The sequence below is a fragment of the Larus michahellis genome, chromosome 3 (assembly GCF_964199755.1).
Source record: "Larus michahellis chromosome 3, bLarMic1.1, whole genome shotgun sequence".
In the NCBI taxonomy this organism is placed as follows: domain Eukaryota; kingdom Metazoa; phylum Chordata; class Aves; order Charadriiformes; family Laridae; genus Larus; species Larus michahellis.
The window spans coordinates 124,728,794-124,752,376 of record NC_133898.1 but is presented as its reverse complement, the minus strand read 5'-3'; the positions used below and the strand labels follow the sequence as shown (position 1 = coordinate 124,752,376).

General features: G+C 41.3%; 1 protein-coding gene across 1 annotated transcript in view; it reads left to right on the top strand.

Annotated features, from left to right (window-relative positions):
* OPN5 (opsin 5) overlaps positions 1 to 21,439 on the top strand; it is a 33,707-nt gene extending 12,268 nt beyond the window's left edge. Inside the window, exons 3-7 of the mRNA XM_074578373.1 lie at positions 7,262 to 7,381; positions 11,606 to 11,776; positions 15,561 to 15,895; positions 18,894 to 19,138; positions 20,430 to 21,439. Of these exons, the coding sequence (XP_074434474.1) occupies positions 7,262 to 7,381; positions 11,606 to 11,776; positions 15,561 to 15,895; positions 18,894 to 19,138; positions 20,430 to 20,493 (935 nt within the window). The 3' untranslated portion in view covers positions 20,494 to 21,439. The remainder of the gene's footprint in view (positions 1 to 7,261; positions 7,382 to 11,605; positions 11,777 to 15,560; positions 15,896 to 18,893; positions 19,139 to 20,429) is intronic.
* Positions 21,440 to 23,583: the final 2,144 nt, after the last annotated feature.

The following is a 23,583-nucleotide window of genomic DNA, read 5'->3' as shown; positions in this document are numbered from 1 at the left end:
TGTTAGAAATACGGTGTCAACGGTGTCAACAGTTAGTGACAACAGACAATGCTGCTCCAGGTAGCCAAAAGTTACTAGCAGTGTATCTTCCATCAAAAAGTGAAGAAATACTCAGTTTTTTTCTACTGACCGGTTACTAGCTTGCAGTTTAATCCGTCCCACCCAGAACTGGCTTTTGCCCTTGGCCATGTGGGTTTTATGGCCAGTTTTCAAAGCCTCTCTCGTGTCCCTGCGCAGCAAAGGGAACATTCTCAGACGTGCTCATTTGAATCTTGCTCAGCGTCAGCTGTCCTCTGTTACATGTTGTATTGAATAATATTTTCTGCCTAACGCCCTCCCCTCCCTTTTGTTTTGGAGTCTTCTACCATGTGCAGAGTGGCTTTGCAAGCGGAATAAATGCAATTATTTACTGGTTAGTGCACGCAGAGGGTAGCTGGGATGGATTTCTGCCCTAAGTGTTCATATGCGGAGTTGTTGTTCAGCTGGGAAATACTGGTCTCTGTTGCTTCTAGGAATAAACTGGTCCTTAGTTTTGATGAGTTACCATCTTTGCTTTGGGGACGGGGGCAAGGTTATATCTTTTTGTGTCGGTATCTTTGCTCTCAAGTACTCGGGCTTCTAACTGTTGCCTCAACACTTACACCTCTTTCTGTGGTTTAGGTTTCCTTATGTTTTGTGGCTTTAGTTTATGCAGTTTCAGCAGCTATTTTCTTAGTAAAGCTGAGCCAAGGTCATGAAACTGTGCTACACAGAGCTGGGCTCTGGGTGTCAAATGACCAAATACTGGGCTGAATGCGGTGCATTCCTTGACATTTATTTTGGTTTTGATTAATTCTCTAGTTCTATCAGTTCTGCACAAAACACAAAGCTCTTTTACTCCTACCATTGTGTTTCTCATTGACTATTTTACATCCCTCCTTCCTAGTCTTATTGCCTTTTCTCCGACCGCTCTAAGTAATCTAATCTTTTCTGCAGTGGAGGTCTCACAAAGGCTTGAATAACGTTTATTTCTCATTTGTCTTCTGCTGCTGATGTCTTTATTGAAAAAGGAGTTCAGAGCAGCAGAGATGGCACGTGAAGCTGTATCTCTGTGCCGTTCTCAGTATTCATGCAGCCTTTTGTATGTATCCTGGCTTTCCATGTATATCTATTTTTTCTACTGCTATGCAAACAGATGTCTTCACTGAACTGTCCAAAACAACCCCCCTCGGTTCTTTTTTTCCACTCGGTTAAGCAAACTTAGTTTTAATCCCAGGAAATATGTCTGAGCAGTTGAAATGAATCCTTCCAATGTACACTGTGTTGCCTTGTTATATCGGCTGTATTTAGTGTAGGTTTATTCAGTTCCAAAGAAATACCCCTGCCAGGTTTGAAACGTCTTGAAAAACCATAGATATAATCAAATTAAGGCAAGGAACGGAAATAATGAATTTCCAGTGAAAAACCAAAAGCTAACCATGAAGGCACAGACTTACACGGGCAGTGTGAGGAGACTGAAATTATAGTTTAAAAACTATAGTTTAAAAAAAAATATAGTTTAAAAAGATAATTGCTCTGATATTGGACTTACCAGTAAGACTCCCACCTTCCCAGTGTTGTGGACCCGACATTAAACAGCCTGTGGTGGAATCATTGCGTCCAGTGGCCCAAGCCAGGAAAGTTCAAGCCATAGCTCAGTATACATATACACAGCTGTATATATGTGTAACTCCGCTTTAGACATTGTATCCTACATTTTGCTCTGGGTTTAACTTATTTTTTCAAGTGCTTGTTTTGCATTGAGTTTTACTTGGTTAGTTACCTTACGGTCATTACACACTCCAGCCGAGCTTTCATTACAGTCAAGTACGCTTTTCACATACACATGTAAATACCATATTTGCATCCTCCTTGGACTTGCATCTATAGCATAAGATACCACTGGTATCTTGCACAGATATTTTTAATTCCTTTTCGCAATCATTGCAATGATTTTAAGCAGTCATTGCTTATCTGCTGGTCAGTTGTGCCACTTCAGCAACTGGTTTCATGTTTTCTAGACCAGCAAAGCAGTGTTTTAGGCAGAAGTACAGAAAACCCCCTTTTACAGGGGTTTGTGTGAAGAAGGAGAGTGTGATGCTTTTCACCAGTAAAGCTGAATTACGCATCCGAGCTTGGAAAATAAGAGAGGGAATAAAATAAAACTGGTGGAAGGAGCAATGCCAGGTGCTGTGCCTCTGAATAGATTGGGTAAAGTAGTCTTTAAATGCATTTTTCTTACCAAGAAAAAAAAAAAAAGGCTTTGCTTGGGCTAATGCTTCACATGTGAGTCACACCTTACAAGATCGATTTAGCTTAGAGCCTTGGGGACGCCACCATTAGCTCCTGTTGATGTGCAGATCTGTATTTTATCACCCATTCATGTCTAGGTGGATGGCAACATTTTAATAAAACCTTGGACCTACAAAAATATGAGAACTTGGAAGTTAGTCTTTGTTTTTCCCAGGTAGATCTCAGAGTGGCTTGTTTTACTTCCTGCAAACAAAATTAATCCTAAATTTCCTTTTCCACTAAGGTGATTTCTGACAGTTCAAAGCATCCACATTTCTGTTGGGACATGAAGCGCTGCTGTCTAGAGAATTTCGGTGGTGGACAGTGGATCTTGAGGTAGTGGAGAAGGAAGTCCAGCTCTGTGAAACTACTCACTGACACCAAATTCCACACCAAAGGCTTGCTGAGGCTGTGAATTTGCTTTGATTGACAGCTTTATAGTTGATCGCAGCTCCCAAAAATCCAAAATAGTAAGCAAAGACTGTGTGCTTAAATAGCTCTTGTGCATAATTGTGTCTTGCTGTAACTCTGCAGTAATGCAGATTTACTTCACAAACTGGGTAAGCTGCAGAAAAGAGAAAACCAATCCACAGCATTCAGCTCCCATCCCCAGTGAGGCTATTTCTATGTTTTTTTTTATTGTAACTTGTGGTTCAGGGTCAACCTGTCCGTTGCCACCTTCTGCCACTGAACCATGTCCCCTATTCCTTTGCAGATCCCTTCCAAGACATGGTGGCCCTTCCTGAGGATGTCCTGCGTGGACATCCTGGTCACAGAGAGAGGGATGAGCTGTGGAAAGGTGGGAAGCCAGGAGGTGAGGGTTACGACTGGGCATCTTTTTATGATTGAGGCATGGAAGGTGCAAATGAGTTTAAAATTTCAAAAATGAGAAGCAGCTGAACAATGAGTGAACAAGGCTGGGATCCTATCAGGAAATTAGTCAGAGCTTTTAGGGTCAGGCTGGTTGTACAAATGAAGTATTGCAGTTCAAAAATATAAAAATATGGTTTTTTTCCTCTAAAGAAAATCAGGGGTCTTGACCAATTTGTGATAATTTCTCTGTGAATCTTTTGTCCTAACTAGTTCATTTCCACGTGTAATTTTTTTAATTGTCTGGAAAAAAACCCCAACAATGGTACATGTGGTTGTAAGAATCCAATTCTTTTCACTTTGTCGCTTCCCCTGCGACCTTTTTCATCACTGACTTGATTGATTTACTGTACGGCTGGGTAGGGTGACTAACGACTGAGGGGAGACCTGCTGGCTGTCAGCTCCTTCGGAAGCCTGTGGCAAGTAACTATTGATTTGCAAACTGTAGCCGAGCGCTTCCTCGGCGTGTTATGAAACAGCTTAATTGAAAAGAAAATCCTGCACTACTATTTCTTTTTTTCTTTTCACTCTGATGGTTTAGCACTGCTGTCAGATTGCAGAAAAGGAGTCTTGTTTCTTCAGATTGCTGCTTTTGTACACTTTCACCTTTCACTGCAGGTTGGCTCTTTCCCTGTAGGTGTCACTTTTTTAGTTATGGCACCCTTGGCTCATTGTGTGTATAATGTAATAGTGTTACGGTGCCATGGACAGTTGTGCCCTGAACTGTTTGCTTCTGGAAAATAGCCTTTATTTTATATCTGAAAAGTCCTTTTTCCTCCGTTTCCAACCCCAGGGTCTGCCCAGGCACACAGCCTGCCAGCGTCTACCAGAGCTGGGAGTCTGCACCATCAAGGACTTCCAGTTCTGGGCTCCCTGGTTCAAGAAGGACAGGGAACTGCTGGAGAGGGGACAGCAAAGGGCTACCAAGATGATGAGGGGACTGGAACTCCTCTCTTATGAAGAAAGACTGAGGGATTTGGGTCTCTTCAGTCTGGAAAAAAGACGACTGAGGGGGGACCTTATCAACTAAATACTGAAAGGGTGGGTGTCAGGAGGATGGGGCCAGGCTCTTTTCAGTGGTTCCTGGGGACAGGGCAAGCAGTAACGGGCACAAACTTGAGCATAGGAAGTTCCACCTAAACATGAGGAGGAACTTCTTTCCTTTGAGGGTGGCAGAGCCCTGGCACAGGCTGCCCAGAGAGGTGGTGGAGTCTCTGTCTCTGGAGACATTCCAAACACCTGGACGCGTTCCTGTGCCACCTGCTCTGGGTGACCCTGCTCTGGCAGGGGGTTGGACGAGATGATCTCCAGAGGTCCCTTCCAACCCCTACCTTTCTGTAATTCTGTGGTTCAGCTAGCTGTTAGGAAAATCTTTTTAATAGTAGGAAAAATGAAGGATTAGGTGCCTTTAAGGAGATTATAAAGTTTCTACCACCAACAAGTTAAAAAATGATTCAGATAGATAGGCAACTGTGCAGGTATAGACAAAAGGCAACGTAAATTATCACTGGACGCCTTCCAGCCATAGGATTAGGTCAGTGGGCTGAGGTTCTATCCAACATTGTTATTAATAATGAGCAGTTTCTTCAGAGACTTGTCTGATGAAGACATCTCTCCAGGCTATCAGTCAGCTGAAGAAGATCTGGGGAAAGTTGACAGGCTGAGAGAGTTGGGGTTGTTTAGCCTGGAGAGGAGAAGGCACCCAGGGAGACCTTCTAGCGGCCTTCCAGTACCTAAAGGGGGCCTAGATGAAGGATGGGGAGGGACTCTTTATCAGGGAGTGGAGCAATAGGACATGGGGTAACAGCCTCAGACTGAAACAGGGGAGGTTTAGATTAGATATCAGGAAGAAATTTTTTATTGTCAGGGTGGTGAGACACTGGAACAGGTTGCCCAGAGAAGTTGTGGATGCCCCATCCCTGGAAGTGCTCAAGGCCAGGCTGGATGGGGCTTTGAGCAGCCTGGTCTAGTGGGAGGTGTCCCTGCCCAGGGCAGGGGTGTGGAACTGTATGATCTTTAAGGTCCCTTCTAACCTGAACCATTCTGTGGTTCTGTGAAAACACCAGGTGTTTTCGAAAGGTATTTTGAAGTGAATGCTGGCACACTAGATATTCTAAATATCACTAGAGAGAAACTGGCATTAAGAGAGAAAAGGATTAAGATATATGAAAAATACTCTGCAGCACTGAGATTCATTCACTTAGCTGCAAGGAAGAAAATAATTCATAGGAATACCAGTATCTACTTATAATTCAGATGAAATTTTCAGAGCTATAAAAGTATAAGATGTCCTTTAAATTTAATTCCCCAAGGATAAATCAAATTAGCTGAGAAAACCTAAGATTCAATGATAAGCCAGCTTCTGTCCTGTTTAGTTTTAAAAATAACACAGAAAGCATACTGTCAGTATAAACATAAGAATTGTTTCCAATTAGAGTGTTACATTTATTACTGAAAAATTTGAAATCAAAGTATTTTTTTCCTGGGTTTGGTAAAAGTTTTTTCCGCAGTTACTCAATTTCTTGAGAAATTGTCTGGTTTTAGCCCCTGGAAACATTTTTCTCTCTGCCTCATGCATGTCCCCAGGTTGGGTTTCTTGGTTCTCTGAGGACATGGCACCCTTGCAAGGGCATCATTCCGTTGACAGGCCAGAGGAAATACCCATTTAATTCCTGAGGTTTAATTCCTGAGGTCTGGCCTCCCAGCAGACTCTGATGAAAATTATTTGGTGTTCAAAGGTACAATATTTGGAGAGGGCGGCATTGCTGGGCGGATGGGGGGCTGCCGGGATCTTGAAACATGGAATATGGCAGAGTTTGCACCACCAGAGCCATGTGTAGGAAGGCACCATGAAGAGCGACTTTCCTGCCTCATCAACAGAGGAAAGTTGGGTTATTTATGACGTTTTTATAGTAGTGTGGAGGGTTGGCCTTGGCCAGCAGCCAAGCACCCAGGGCAGCCGCCTGCTTACAGTGGGACAGGGAGGAAACAGGAAGAGCAAAAGCAGTGGAGATAACGACAGGGTGGAGGTAAAGATGGAGAGATCATTCACCAGTTAATGTTGTGGGCAAAACACTCATTGTGGGGAATTTAACTTAACTTCACTCCAACGTCTATCCTTCTCCCTCATTGCCATTATAGGTCCCTTTGGTGAGTCAACAGCCGCAGAGAAAGTTGGAGTCACTCTTTTCTTCTGCATCTCCTCCTTCTTACTTGTCTCCTCTCCCCCTGCGTGAGGCCTTCATGGGCCATGGTCCCTGCAGGGTATTCACCGTTGAGGGTGACTCTTGCTTCCTGAGAGGGATGTCGTGTGCTATCCTGTGTTTCCACTGCAAAACGCTCACTCCAGGCTCAAACTCTTTCAGACTTGAGTTCTTTAAGGAAACTGGAAACCCTGCCATTTTTGGTGATTGCCTCCATGGCTGATTAACCACTTGCAGAGGTGGTCGCTGTGGGTCCTTGGGTGGAGATATGGCAAAAAAGATGTCAGCCGACATGAACAGGGTGCCTCCTCATGCACTGAATTCCACCTGGAAGTTAAAATCGGATCCACTTTATAATTTTTCTTTCTCATGGTATAAATCAATTTCAATTGTACAATTTAAGATGTGATATTAATATCTTAATTTACGTTATTTTAGAAACTTATCCCTCAACCTCTAATTATAGTATTTAGTAAAATTAAGGTTGGTCAGAGGTTTGGGGTCCTTGTGATTACAGACAACTGAATTTCATTCTTGTGGCTGTATAAAGGTTTGTGAGAAAAATGGAGTTGGTGAGAACGGAGGAATTATGGGATTTCTATTATGCGCATTCGGTCAATAGTTGTGCAGGCTCAGGTGGTGAAGGCGATGCCCTGCTGCAGAGGAGAAAATAGCATTTGTTGTGGGAGGGAGATGTCTGCAGTAGATGTCTCTATGAGCTGCATAATGAGGATGAGATGATCGTGTTTCAGAGTAAAGTGTCTAGCCTTGGGACCACAGGTTCAGGCTGAAAATATCAGAGAATTTAACAAGGAAGATGGGATATTGTTTTTGAGGTGAATTCTAATTTTATTGTCTTTCTTTGTTTATTTTTAAAGGTATTCTTTCAACTCTGGGGAATGGGTATGTTATTTTTATGTCTTCAAAGCGAAAAAAGAAGTTGAGACCTGCTGAGATAATGACTGTTAATTTAGCAGTGTGTGATCTGGGAATTTCAGGTAATTTCATGTCTTATTTTCACTCATTTTTACTATCCCACCATTCTTTCTGGCAGCAGCAAGAGACAGCTCTCTGGAACTCACGGGGAGCCAAAAATGCCTTTTTCTCTATTATTTGCATGTAAATAAGAGACAGGGGTAGAAAGCAACATTCCTAAACAATTTGATGGAAAGAAATGAAAAATACAGAGGAAAAATTAGGGTTGGATTTATCAGTCAGGCAAAACTCCTGTTCACCCCAGCGCTGGGCAGGCCTTCAAAGACGGCTCCCACGTGCATCCTGGCACATTAACCACAAAAGAGCTCAGTATTGTGGTTCAAGAAAATTGTATTTTCTTGCTGTAGGGTGAAACAGGAGGGATTCAGGTACTTCAAAAATAAATGTTTATTCAAATATGACTGGTGAAGGGCATGAGGGGAAAGAATTGGAAAATCCTAGTGGCCATTAGCCTATCAAAGCTAGTAATTTTCTCTCTAGGGACTGTCCTCTTTTATTTTTGGGTCAGGAAAATACGCATTTGTGTCAACCTATAGAGTAAGAGCAACATCAGCCAACTGGAGGGATTTTTATTTCATGCCCACAGCCTGGATGCCCTGGCATGAGAAGTGGGAGCTTTGGAAAGGTTTACACAAAGTTGCAGAGTGAAAAGCCTTTGGAGATCATTCCTTTGGCTCTTGACATGAGTCTCATTCAGCCACTTACGGCTACATGCAAATGGAGGGGGAGGACTGCACGTCCTTTAGAAAAGAATATTTTGGATGGCAGACAATCCAATGGGTATAAAGCCCTGATGTGACCCAGCTGACCATGGGATCTCCCTGGTGCAATATAAACGACAGTATGTTCCCATGCTCCCAAAGCCGTCTGTCTCCTGTGTGTCACACATACCGGGACCCCTGCCCCCAGCTCCAGTGCACCCTTTTCCTCCCCTCGTCTCTGCCAAATGCTTTTGCCTTCATCCAAATGCCTAAAATAGCATGGAACAACATAAAATGATGGCTCCTAGCCTCACAAATCCGAAGCTCGTTGGGCTCTCACTGCGCACATCCAAGGAGCCTCTCACTCCCTCAAATTCCAGTAGCTGTGATGCCTCTTGGCGCTCAGTAAACATGGTTTTCTGAAGGAGATACTTATGAATTCAGCAGAAGAAAGGTGTTACCTTAAATATCTCTGCTCTGCTACCGCAAAAAGAAATCCTAATGATTTCTTTGGCATACCTGCCATGGAGACACTATTTACATCTTGCAGCACTTTGAGGTGAAGAAAAAAAAAACCACCTTTTTTTGCCTCTTCCATGGTTCTTGCAATTCCTTTGTGTCCTAAGAGCCTGTCCCATTTTATAAGGCTCATATCTGACTCCACTGACAGTTACTCCAATGAGACAAAGTGTTTGAGGAGAATTTCCCTAGCTCTATATGGAGTACAAAGCCATACCTATATAGCTATCTACATTTGGAATGTAAACAGATACCTCCCACCTGTATCAGCTGTATGTCCCAACCATACAAATTACAGCTTGTTTGGGAGCCCTCTTAGCGTGAGGGCTGCTAGTTTCTCTGTTAAGATCTGTCACCAACATACCGCTTGGTCACCTTTTCTTCCATAGGGATCTTAATCTATCTGCGTGTTTAAGTTTTGTAATTACAAATAGTTGTGATTGGCACAGCTATGTCTGCTTTTTCTCCCTTCTCTTTCCTTTTTCTTTTTTGTTAATGGAAGATGTTGACTCGAGAAACGTGATGTATTCTGTCTGCTGGACTGATTGGAGTGAAAATGGGACTTTTTCCAAAAATCTTCATATTTCACACTTGCCTTGGCACCTTGTTCAAGAAACGGGTTCTACAATGGCTTCCTGCAGATTTCCACAGGGTGGCACCAGCCGCTTGTTCAAAACTGCATCAGGCTCATTTTGAACTGATAAAGTGCTCTGAGTCCTGTGCCGCTGAAGAGAAATTTGATTTTGTGCAAATAAATGTGTTGGCCTTTAGAGCTGGCAATGATTTACATGAGTCAAGTTGCTGACTCTTAGCATATACCCGAGACATTGCCATATTTCATGTTTTTCTTGAAATCTTAGTCACTGGGGTCAGCTTTTGCTTGAAAAATTAAGGTACATTTATTCTGCTCGGAGGAAAGCACATAATATATTGACCTGAGCACAACCTTCAGGCTCGGGCAGAATTTCCCTTACAGGCTCAGGCTACAGGGAAAGAGTCCCGCAATACCCTGTTTATATAAGTTTTATTTTGAAGGGTTTTCAATCATGATGCTTTTGGCATAGAAAACGAAGCAAAGGCCATTTACTGTAAGATTTTGTTTTGGTAGAAATGTTTTAATTTTCTGTTAAGAATGAAAACAGAATGTTTAGTTTTGCGTCAGTTTGATTTGAAATGGAATATTTTTGGGAACAATCCAAAATATTTTTCTACAGATCACTTCAACAAAATTGAGACTTTTGTCTTGACTTCTATAAATAGGTTATCTTGTGGGAATTACAGTTTGCAACACCATTTTTGCCTTCTTTATAAACCAATTCACTGAGCTACCATGGCTTTGCAGACGGTGGGGTTCAGCCAGGGAAATTAGCCCAGGGCAACTGAGATGCTTTCAACTCCTTGAGGTGCTCTGTGACCTCCTGTGCAGGAGTAGTCACAGGAAGGTGGAGTTAAATATTTAATGTTGTTTGAATGTTGCAGTTGGACTGTTCAGGCCTTGGAGCATTTCAGATCAGTCTGGTAGGTAGAAAAGAAGGATTTGGAAAACTTGTTGATATTCCTAAATGGTGAATTTTTGAGTTTTCTGTTCCATCAAAGTTGATTTTTTTGTTTGTCTAGTTTGAGACAAAAAAAATTAAATAAATCAGGAAGTGGAGATTTCCAACTAGAAAATTACAATTTCCAAACTTCCTCATTTTCATGATACTTAAAAAGAATATGAATAATGTTAATCTGTTTTAGGGTGAGAATGGAACAACACGTGACCTAACTTCCCTTCTTCCATAATGCACCATCCACTTTTACAAATGGAGAAATGAGCTAAGGCGCTGCTAGGACAGGGTCTCCAAAATAGTTAGATATTTCCCTTCTGCTTGTGGATGCTTAAAACTTCCTAATGTCTGTGGCCAGGTGCCTTGCTGAGAGTCGCTAACGAAGTGTGGTATTGACAGGAGCTGAAACCACTTCTACATCTGAAGTCCGTGCTGAGACCATACCACCATGTTCCTTTCTAACCTAACACTTTACCACAGTCTGCATCCTACTGTTGGGCCTTGGTTGGTTTGCAGAAGTCCTCTTTGAAGGCAAATTTCTTTATCCTGCATTTGAAGACACTCAATTGATTATAGGGATGTAGCCTAACTAGATCAGTGCCTGTTTCAAACCCAGACTCACCCATCACCCATACTGTTTACATGTGTTTGCATGTGGACTTCACACATACTCTGAAGTTTTCATAATGGGAAGAGCTTGCACATGCTCAGTACCACAGTATGGGTTTAATTCTGGTTCACGTGGTTGGCGGGAAAGCACTTGTTTCCATTCTGCAGACTTGTCTCATCCTACCACATCGTAGATGCTATGGGATCTATCTACAGCTGTCTCGGGCTCAGTCATAGAATCATAGAATCGCCTGGGTTGGAAGGGACCTTTCAGATCATCTAGTCCAACCATCAACCTAACTCTGACAAAAACCATCACTAACCCATATCTCTAAGCTCTATGTCTACCCGTCTTTTAAATACCTCCAGGGATGGTGCCTCAACCACTCCCCTGGGCAGCCTGTTCCAATGCTTGATAACCCTTTCAGTGTAAAAATTTTTTCTAATATCTAATCTAAACCTCCCCTGGCACAACTTGAGGGTTTTTCCTCTTGTCCTATCACCTGTTACCGATCCCCACCTCTCTACACCCTCCTTTCAAGTAGTTGTAGAGAGTGAGGTCTCCCCTCAGCCTCCATTTCTCTAAGCTAAACAACCCCAGCTCCCTCAGTCGCTCCTCATAGGACTTACTCTCAAGACCCCTCACCAGCTTCATTGCCCCGAGTCCTGTGGATGGAGGGCACTCAAGTCATCACATCTGTTGTGCCTGAAGCCCTCTCTCCACCTTGCAGAGCATTTTTACTGGTATTAGCTTTGGACAAAGGGGAAGGTTTGCTTTTCTGAAAAAGGGTGGTTTTACCAGTGATGGATTTTATCAGTCAACTGACATTCTTTTCTCCTTTTGCAGTTGTAGGAAAGCCCTTTAGTATCATTTCCTTCTTTTCTCACCGCTGGGTGTTTGGATGGATGGGCTGCCGCTGGTATGGATGGGCCGGTTTCTTCTTCGGCTGTGGGAGCCTTATTACCATGACAGCTGTCAGCTTGGATAGGTACCTAAAAATCTGCCACTTGTCTTATGGTAAGAAAGAAAACTATATTAACTGGCTACAGAAAAATTAGATTAAGTGATAGAGTTTTCTAGACTGCAATCATACTTAAGCTCTTCAGAATGTAAATGTAGAGGAGAATACACAGATAAGAGAAACTTATTTGCATGATCCAAATAATCCCAGCTAAATTTGTATTGCTGGATGTATCACCTTTGTTGTCGTCTCTCTACTGTCTTCTTAAGCCACGAGTTTTAGTAATCGCTCATAGATAAATCTCTTTGTGTCTATCAAGACCTATTAACATTAACAGATGCAGGTATTGCACATATTGAAAGGTTTTATGGACCAACAGACAAAAGTATTTCTTATTAGAGGCCTAAATTGCTTTAAGATACGTGGCAAGCTATTGTTACTGCTAAAAGATCTGGATATGCAATAGGTCATAATGTGGTATCATCTCTCTAATATGGAGATGGAACCCGAGAGGATGAAATGAATTTGGCAATGAAAGCTGTTATCACCATATCCATCAATATCTTATATCTCTTGAATATGATGTGTTATATGCTTCATTCTTTCCAGTTAAAAGATGTTGTCACAGTTCAGAAAAGATGTTTTTCTTGCGTTGAAAGCCACTGGCTCCCCAACAAAATACAGCGAATACTCAAGGTGACTTTACATATATAACAAACACCTTGTCCTTGTGACTTGAGAGACATACAACAGTTTTCATTATAATGACATATGATATCAATCATGTAATGTCAAGCTATAGGAAATGTTTGCAGCTAGAAAGTGTAACTATGCTGGTCTGTCCAATAGCTGAGTGTGCTGTCAAGTAAAAGCTGTGGTACTGCGCTAAGATCTGCTATCATAGATCCTGGCATATCATAGAATCATAGAACGTGTTGGGTTGTAAGGAACCTTTAAAGGTCATCTAGTCCAACCCCCCTGCAGTCAGCAGGGACATCTTCAACTAGATCAGGCTGCTCAGAGCCTCATCAAGCCTGGCCTTGAATGTCGCCAGGGATGGGGCCTCCACCACCTCTCTGGGCAACCTGGGCCAGTGTCTCACCACCCTCAGTGTAAAGAACTTCTTCCTAATGTCTAATCTAAACCCACCCTGCTCTAGTTTAAAACCACTGTCCCTCGTCCTATCGCTACATGCCCTTGTATACCTTTTTCCTTAAATGTGAATGCAGGGAAGGTCTCCTTAGCTGAGTTCTAAATACACTATTCACATTAAGCAGGATTTCAGTTCTTTCTATAAAAGTCTTCTCAAAATAATTCAGTGGCAACCCAAATCATAGACAATTTTTCACAGACTTGGTGAGCTGAAGTAAATATTTCGTGGCTGGCTGCATTCGTGTTGTGAGCTCTGGTATTTAGTATGACATCTTAGTTCAAGAGAGACATAACACTTCAATACCATTTTTCTCAGGGGATATCTGATCATGGCTGTCCATGCAACATGATGGAGAACAATAAACAAATTTAGCATGTTCAGTCTAGGTGGTTAACTTAGCCATTTTCTGTATAAGGCCTAAATCAGTCTTCAGGAACCAGAGCACCTAAAATATCCTACACCTTCATTTTGCTCCAAAGCAGCAACTGTTTCTTTGGGCTTGGGTTTGTTGGGGTTTTTTTTTGGTTTTTTTTTTTTGTAATAGGTTGCTGTGGTTTGACAATAGCAGTGAAAATAATGTTGCTCTTTTAGTACTCCCACTATTGTTGCTTTGTTTTTCCATGACTAAACACAACAAACCACCTTTCTGTATCTCAGCCATTGTGCTTGAATACATCATTTGTCAGTCAGTGCTCATTTTCCTTCTTCCAGTGATCTTCCCAGCTGGGGAAGGGGCACTGGACACATCCAAATTACAGTTATTTCTTTCCTTTGGTTTTGTTTTAAGTCATTCTCAAAACCTGAAGAAAGTTCCTCAATGTCAGTGGACGGGAAGTGAAAACAGATTCAAGGTGGAAGGAGCTGTTATAATACCAGAGTCTGAGTTTCTGCATAAATCATAGGTTTTAACTTGTTAGTCCTGTATGAATCCAACATGTTGAACATATGTGATGGTGGAAGGCTTGTAAACTGAAGCTTTTTCTAGATGAATTACAGTTGTATTCAAGATAAGCAGACAGACAACATTCCACTCTGCAGCTCCAGGCATGCCATTAGCATTTAATAAAAAAAAAATAAGCAAGGATACATGAAAACCCCTATTACAAATACTTCTGACAATACACACATGGTGATTTACTGTATTGGAAAAGAATGACAAGGTAAAGATAAATCTTGGATATGTTATTTCCTCTGTAAAACCTTGCCTTTCAGTCACTTGGGTTAATAATTTATGTTGCGAAGTGTCCTGAGATACAACTTTAGCCAGTTAATATATGACAGGAGGATTAGGGAAAAATGTAAGTTACATTATACAGTTGCAGGTAGTGAGCCTTCATACTGAGTAACGAAACGTTGAGTTAAACACTTAGTTATAGAATCATAGAATCATAAAATGGTTTAGGTTGGAAGGCACCTTAAAGATCATCTCGTTCCAACCCCCCTGCCATGGGCAGGGACACCTCCCACAAGACCATACTGCTCAAAGCCCCATCCAGCCTGGCCTTGAGCACTTCCAGGGATGGGGCAGCCACAACTTCTCTGGGCAACCTGTTCCAGTGTCTCACCACCCCGACAGTAAAAAATTTCTTCCTGATATCTAATCTAAACCTCCCCTGTTTCAGTCTGAGGCTGTTACCCCATGTCTTATCGCTCCACTCCCTGATAAAGAGTCCCTCCCCATCCTTCCTCTAGGCCCCCTTTAGGTACTGGAAGGCCGCTAGAAGGTCTCCCTGGAGCCTTCTCCTCTCCAGGCTAAACAACCCCAACTCTTTCAGCCAGTCAACTTTTCCCAAATCTTCTTCAGCTGACTGATAGTCTGGAGAGATGTCTTCATCAGACAAGTCTCTGAAGAAACTGCTCATTATTAATAACAATGTTGGATAGAACCTCAGCCCACTGACCTAATCCTATGGCTGGAAGGCGTCCAGTGATAATTTACGTTGCCTTTTGTCTCTACCTGCATCTGACAGTTGCCTATCTATCTGAATCATTTTTTAACTTGTTGGTGGTAGAAACATTGTAATCTCCTTAGAGGCACCTAATCCTTCATTTTTCCTACTATTAAAAAGATTTTCCTAACAGCTAGCTGAATCACAGAATGACAGAATGGTAGGGGTTGGAAGGGACCTCTGGAGATCATCTCGTCCAACCCCCTGCCAGAGCAGGGTCACCCAGAGCAGGTGACACAGGAACGCGTCCAGGCGGGTTTGGAATGTCTCCAGAGACGGAGACTCCACCACCTCTCTGGGCAGCCTGTGCCAGGGCTCTGCCACCCTCAAAGGAAAGAAGTTCTTCCTCATGTTTAGGTGGAACTTCCTATGCTCAAGTTTGTGCCCGTTAACCTAATTTAAATCTACCCTTTCTCAGTTTAAAACCATTGCCCCTCATCCTATCACTCCACTCCCTGATAATGAGTCCCTCCGCATCCTTCCTGTAGCCCTCCTTCAGGTACTGGAAGGGGCTCTAAGGTCTCCCTGGAGCCTTCTCGTCTCCAGGCTGAACAACCCCAACTCTCTCAGCCTGTCCTCACAGCAGAGGTGCTCCAAGGCTCCAGCACTCTGAATGATGGACCCTACAGAGCTGTTGTTAAACAGCTAAGCGAACCCCTGCTGCATGTGTAGATGAACATGTTCTATTGTGCCAAACACATGTGGACCTGAGGTTGTAACTCTTGAATTTTCTTCCAGGTACCTGGCTTAAGAGACATCATGCATTTATCTGTCTGGCAATAATCTGGGCCTATGCTACGTTCTGGGCTACCGTGCCTTTTGCTGGTGTGGGGAGCTATGCCCCTGAGCCATTTGGGACCTCCTGCACTCTGGACTGGTGGTTGGCACAGGCTTCGGTGGCTGGACAGGCTTTTATTCTCAGTATTCTGTTCTTCTGCCTCCTGTTCCCAACGGCGGTGATTGTGTTTTCCTACGTCAAAATCATTTTAAAAGTCAAATCATCCACCAAAGAGGTTGCTCACTATGACACCAGGATTCAGAACAGCCACATACTTGAAATGAAGCTGACCAAGGTAGGTAGGAAGATTTAACTCAGTTTGCTTTGTTGGGTTGTGAAAGCAGGCTTGGAGAACTTCAACCATATTCTCTCCTATGCTAAGCAATAGTGCAATGCTCTGAAGGCGGTTCTTTTAGCTTTCTCCTCTATTGCTATCATGGTACGAGAAGACAGGGGTTGAAACATAATTTTCTGATTAGGGCACTCAAGTCCCCGAGACTGTGATTCAGGGTGACCTTATACAAGTCACACCATCTCCCTGTGGCCCTGCTCCCCATTATAAAACTCCCTTTGCTTTCAGAAGCGGTTGTGAAGAATTATGTTAAGGAGTTCAAGGTGCCCAGGAATTATAACAGAAAAACAGACAAAAAGCAGATTATTGAAGCAGGGAAATAAAACTTTCAGACAGCTTACATTCCTCTGTTAATGAAGATATAAACCAAAGTCACTCCTGTGACATTGCAATTGTTTTTATGCAAATAATTTATCATTTAGGTTCAGCCATGAGCTGCTGATAAAAACGCACTGAAGTGATAAAATTAATTTTCCATCTCAGACCGTACCCTGTTTTCCCTTTCTGATTGAATCTGTTTTCTACTTGGCAATGGTGACAGTCATGATCCTTTCTCATGCTGGTTATTGTGCCAGGAAATCTCTCAAAATAAAAACTTGTATCGAACAAAACCAGATTCCTCAGCTGTAAAAGATTCACCAGCCTCTGTAAGCCAAGCCAAGAGGGAGACGAGCAGCATCCTTTGCTTGGCTGATCAAATTTTATTTACAGTTTTGGGGAGTTGAACTGAAAGTTACATAATACACAGCAATAAGTGACATTATTTCTAAACATATCGGAGAATCTCAGCTAGCTACCTGTATGGTCAGTGCTGCCAATACAGCTGGGAAAACTGTAATTGCTTTTAAAAAGGGTTGCTTCAGTGCAGTACTCTTTTGCAGTTATCCAGCACCTTTCCTTTGAAGAGCAATGAAACCTTTTAATTTAAGGTTGCATATTTATTTTTGCCACATTGGAGGGATCAAGTAAAACTTTAATGTGATTTGAATCGAAACAGAAGTTGTCCCTTCTGTCTGAGATCTACAGTGGAGAACATAACGTTGGGGTAGATATAAATACGGAAAAGGAGTCTCCATCGTAACCCATTTAACTTCACAGCGCAATTTATAACAAACAGGCTGTGTTTGAGATCCTTGGCTCACGTGCACTCTTTCTTCACTGACAGACAACAAAAAAAAGGCACGGAAGAATGACGTTTTCTTGAAAATAATATTACTATCAAAGATGTGGAACAAAAGGCTCCACAAAGGGTTATGCAATATCCAAAATCCTTGTGATTTCCGATGATTTTTTGTTGTAATCCTAATGGTAATCATTATTCCCAATGACTGCACATGTACTACTATCAATAATAATGTGCCAATGGCAGCAGTATAATGGCATATGTTCTCCAGTATGTGCTATTGCATGAGATCATGTGAAACTATATCAGGCTGTGACTGAGTGCAGTTACGCTGGTTCAGGTAAAGTACATAAATCACAAATCTTGGCACCAAACAGTTTAATATTTATACTAAACTTTCCTATGGCTACATTTCCGCGTGTTATAAGGCAGCTCTGTTCTAATCTGCCAGGAATGCAACCTAAATGTTTGGTAAAAATTTGCTTTTTAGAGCACCTACAGATTCTAATGGAGTACAAATGCATGCTATAGGTTAGGAGGAAGGAAACTAGACATTGTACTAGCATTCTCGCTCTCAAATAAATTCCCAATTGTTTCAATGCCAGCTTACCTGGGTAAATACAGTCATTTTTTAATTTGCTGCAGTGGGCATACTCAGAGACTTGACAGCTCATGCCTTATCGAATGACTTTATACTCACTTTTTCCATACTTGTTTTGAAAGGGTTTCAAAAGGTTGGCTTTTTTTTCCAGTGGAAGACATAACCCCTCCGAGGTGCAGGCAGAAGATAGACCTAACTTATCAAAACTCTTCTCCTTCCTCCTGTTGCCAGCGGCCATCCTCATGGCAGGTTATTGGTCCCACTGGGTTTTGACACCTTCTTTTGACACAGCCTTCAAGAGAGGAAGCAGCACTGCATTAGATCTTTTTTCTTCTCTTCTTTTCCTCATTTCTGTTGCTTTTGCCTCGGTTACTGATACTGAGTGATTCAGAAAAAGGAGCTACAGTAGACATAGACAGGAATGTACCCTCCTAAACAAACTCACCTACAGAGCCACTCAGGGTCCCCCACCATAAGGACCTAAGTCAGTCCTGAAAACGTCTTCAATGACTTTGATTTTATGATCTTTGGAATCTGATTTCAAAGGACCCAGATTCTGGAAGACTTGTGCTTAGTAATTTTTTTTGGTTTTGTTTTCACAGTGCATGCTTGTTTCACTCTGGAATGGAAAAGAGACTGAGTTTCTTTTTGACAAACTGAGGAATATTTGGTTGGAAGAGACTATAGAAGTGAGAGACTCCTTAAATAAACAAAAAAAAAGAAAAAAAACAACCCATGGAGAAACCCTGTAGGAAATGTTTCAAGTTTAACCTATGTTCATTTCAAAGATCTTGCTAAAATTTTCAAAAACTTTCACAGCTCTATGTTACATATTATCCTAAAAAAGAGAGGCTGTATGTTTTGAAAGGACTCTCCTCCTTAAAAAATTTAAATTTAATGTCAAAGAATTATTATTTTCTGCGATCTCATTTACTTTCCTCAGGTTTAGCCAGACCTTATAGCATTTTTAAAGGTCTGTGATACCAGACTCATTAACTGCTCTGTGTCAGGTGAAAGAAAAACAGGTGCCAGATAAAGAGAAGAGAAATGTGTGACAGCTTTTGTTCATGTTGTATATTTATCTGAAGCAGGTTATCATTTTCCTTTTCCATTCTGTGGCCCATTCCCTTGCATTCTGCCTAGCTCTGTGCTGTGCTGTGCTGTCAGTGTCATAACGGCTAGAATAATCTCCTCCTTTTCTCTTTTCCTCTCACAAGGTGGCAATGTTGATCTGTGCAGGGTTCCTCATTGCCTGGATCCCTTACGCTGTGGTCTCTGTGTGGTCAGCCTTTGGACAGCCGGATTCAGTTCCCATTCAGTTTTCAGTGGTACCAACTTTGCTTGCCAAGTCAGCCGCCATGTACAACCCAATTATTTACCAGGTCATTGATTGTAAGTTTGCCTGCTGCCGGTCGGGTGGTTTGAAGACATTGCAGAAGAAGAGCTCTCTGAAGAAATCAAGGTAATTTCTTCTTTCAGAAGTCAGACATCTTCAGGTACACGATGTTCCCAAAATGTACCAAAATAAGATCTGCCAAGAGTCACAGCTCTTCGAATCTTATTTCTTGTTTTTGACCATGACCTATTCAGGGTCTTTCTTGCTGTGGAAATTTGTAAAGTGATTCTAGGTGTAAAAAGAGAAGCAAGGAGATGGTTTTTACTTTTAGATACAGCTGCAACTCCATTGATATAGTCGGAAAAAGTCCCATTGGTTTTAGTGGTTTTTGGATCAGTCCTGTCCTCCTGTTCCTTTTGTTTCATGTCATCATATGGGTCACCTCTGGAAGGTGTTGATGACCTCAATTTCCAGTGAAGTAAATGGGAGAGAATTGTGTTAATTCCTTGCATAATTAACCTGTTAATACTATGCCTTTCAGCCCCAGAATTAGCAGGGACAGACAATATTTCTTTAATCGCCCTGTAGGTACCACTCACACACAAAAAAATCCCCCAAAACAAACAAATCAAAGTGTAATAAGGCCTCATAAAAAGGCCTGTGTTGTATTTGCAACTTTCTGGCAAAATCTGTGCTGACCACAGGTGGAGTTCCTGGAAACACTAATTGGAGGAAAAATGCTTCTAGTTCTGTTTTATGCCAGACAAGTCTCTTGCTTCTGGGATTGAATAATAATGAGATAATGATGGGTGTTAATCTGACAGTGTAGACCGATACCAAGGCCAAAAATGCCCTACCCCATATAAGGATAGGATTCCACTAGAGTAATTTGCTTCTAAAGCCTAGCACATACGTGCCTTGGTATGTACTTATTAGAGGCATGTAGGCCCATTTCATTATTCATATTATTACTTTACCAATTCCAGCATTTTTTGATGTATTGTTCAGGGAGTGAGTCAATATCTCGAGCTTCCACAGCTTCCCTTAGCAGATTATTCCATAATCTTGCACTCAGATTTATCTCATCTGCAGAACATACAGAGTTGATGTATGTTGTAAGTGTTTGAGGTGATGAATTTATAGCTTATCAAAAGTCCATCTGCAGTTTAGGCAAATGGGTGATAAATCCGAAGTAGCCTTCAATGAATCTTTGGAGGCTGGATTTGTGTTTAACCTCCATGTTATCACTTTGAAAGAGGAAAGAGGTTTCATCTAGTCCCTCACGCTGAACGCAAGTTGGCTTTCCTAGGCCTGTGCAGTGAAGAAAATGATCTGGAAAAATCACCTCCCTGAATGAGAAACTTAATTGTCAGCTTGGTACAAACAAAACGATTGTTGTGCTTTGTCCTTCCCGCAGGATGTATACCATATCTGCACACAGAGACTCGACGGCGATGAACGAAACCCAACTGGAAGTATGAAGGCTCATTTCACATACAGCAGATGAAAACCTGATGACAAACAATCACGCTGTTTCCAGTTCCTCTTTCTGTAAATAAATGAAAACATGATGACAGTTTTATTTTACTCCCTAGTCCTATGTACAATGCAGTTCTTTCCATCCCAACCAAAACAGTGCGATTTGAGCTGGGCAAATACTTTAAGTACTCAGAGGAAGAAGGAACAGAGAAGATTCATAAGTATATAAAATTTTTATTCATTTCAGAGCCATACTTTTTTTTTTTTTTTTTTTAGGACTAACAGAAGCGATAGTTTGGACAATATTTTCCTTCATGGAAAGGAAAATATTCACGAAGGCCAGTTTTAGTTTGCTAAAGCTAATCTCCCTGTATTCCTACTGCAGTCACTGGAGAACTGGAGCACGAGAGAAAGGATTCCTTAGAGGAAAAAACAGAGTCAGAGCTTCACTTATGAGGGCTCCAAATCACCCATTGGAGAAACATTAGCCTACTGATTATCACCAACTCACGTGGCTACAAGCTGTATTAAAACCACTTTGACTTCAGTCCTTCAATATTCAGAAATATTTTGCTTTCAGTCAAGGCAAGGTGAGAAGTGCCACACGCACCCCACAGATGGGCAGTATTTGTGAACGGGAGGGGAAAGGTCTCTTGGTCAAATGCAAGTTTCATTTAAGCAATTTGGAATCATGAATGGCTTGCAAAAAAAAAAGCAGAACCTAAATCAAGTCAGCCCCATGGAAGGCAAACGGAGCAAACTGATAGTTTGCACATCCTTTGACCATTCTCTGGCCAAAATTACAATGAAATGTGATGGCAATAAGCAGACAGGTTTGACTTCTTGAATGGTAGCTGGCTTTTTTCACCTTGTATTGCACTTTTCACCTTTCCTTATGAGATCATTTTTAAAAATAAAATGACAAATCCTTCCTCAATCCTAAGCACAAAACCAGAGTCAAAACTAGTGAATCAATGAGAAAGGTTACAGCAAAGGTAGCAGAGAAGTCTTTTTCAGGTGCAGTTGATTCCAATTTTTAAACACTAAGTCCTGGAAGGATGAGGATTAGAAAAGATTTAGGAGAACAACAATCCTACTAAAACAAAGCTTGTAAGTTCCTAATACACTCAAATAGAAAAACAATGTGCCTTGAAAAGACCTGCAGAGTAAGGCAGCCAAAATAGTTGCATTGGATCTGAACCACAATTATTCCCATTCTCTTCTTTTTCTTTTTCGGATTTACCTTAAGGTAGTGGCATCACTACAGACCAAAAATTAGCCTTTGAGTATAAGCAGATTATCAGTGCTTAAAATAATGGTTTTGATGTTTGTATGTAATTTCTTTGGGAAGAATATGATACTATAAAAATAAGTGAATTGTAAATCAAAGATTCTTCCCTGATGATTTGTGCTGTTTATTTAAAAAAAAAAGTTACAGGGGTTAAAGTTTTCTTTTAAATTGGTCCTTTAAGGAAAAAAAAAAAAACATTTATGAAAGAGTTTCAGTTGTTTTCCTTTTTAACATCTAATGGTATTTTTTATCATACTGTTATCTCACAATTGTGTTTAATCTGTATTCCCTGCCATACTGAACTGAACTTCTTTTGTAGCTGATCTGTAGTGATGTTAATCTCATTTTATACAATAACATCATAAAGGTTTAAAGTAATCTGGTGTTTACTGGCGTGTCCCAGCACTCCCATTCTGCAGTGCAAATAGTTGCTAGTTTCTCAAATGATATTCAGAGAGTGTAGCAAAAGTTGAATTTTGTTGAATTTCCTAAACTGAGAGATGAAAGTCGTGTTTCCTCCTCTGCAATGTGTTAGCAAAAGAGGTTTGAATAAACACTAGGAGAACTCACAGAGGTACAAGGAGTTACTGTGTCACCTATACAATATTTTATGCTAAATTTTTCCACGAAATTGGGTTCTTTCACCTCTATAGACCTCTCTAGAAATTTATTTCTTGACTATGGTTGCAAGTTGTGCCCAACAATTGATCCAGCGCAAAAGGCATCCTTCACAGTATTTCCAGATGTGGTTGGTTATGAAGCCATTACCAATCTTCCCTCCATTTTCCTGCAGCTTTGTTCCTTTCTTTATCCAGGCAAATTTGGGGCAAATTTTGGTCGATATCTATGCATCGTAAGTAAGGTCTGATGTAAGACAGACATACCGTGGCCCTATAAGTGCAGATTAGCTGGAGCAGAGCCACTGGGGAGACTGAAGGAGACACGCGCTAGTCTGGCCAGATTTCAGGGTAGATCAATTCACAGTTGGTGCATGAACCCTTCCTGCAGTTTCAACTGGGGAAGCTTTTCTCTTTACCTTTTAAAATTATGTACTCTCCTCAGAATTGCTGCTGCACCGTCCCAGAAATTGATACATACTTGTGTTTGGGCTGAATTTTATATTCTTAAAGACTGTAAAGTATTTTTAGATTCCACTATAGGGAATATACTAGATACATGTGCTATCTAAATAATGTCAGAGGTTTAGTAAACTCAAAATATGAACTTCTGGAATCATGTTAAACATGTTTCATATGATTTATTTAAATATATTTATTTTTTATTCAGTGCCATAATTATATTTGTTTGAAGACACAGTTTTACCGCTGCTGGATAGTATCTCGCTCTGTAAGAAACGCTAGGATTCCAATTTGACCAGCAGTTAGACACGTGTTTATAATGAGCGCGTGTTCAAGTGAAAGATCTTTTTCTGAATCAAGCAAGACATAAACATTCAAGCATGCAGTACTGCAATTTAAATGCAGAATCTGAACCTAAGAGCTCATGGATCCCATCCGATTCAATGATAAAAGAGAAATGGAGTTCCTTCTTTGTATAGACAGATCATACAATGAGTTCCATTTGGGATCACAGTGGAAGAGAAATAAGGGGCCTCATTATGGATTCAAATTTTCAAGGTCAGCTTTGAATCGAATTGAAGGCTGTAGCCTGATGGTTCAAAAGGTTATCATTTGCCATTGATGCTCAGGACACAGTTTTGGCCTCTCTGTGTGTTGAGTCTGAGAATTGATGATTATATAAAACTGAGACGTGTAACCTTGGTCTAAGGTCATCAAAAGGC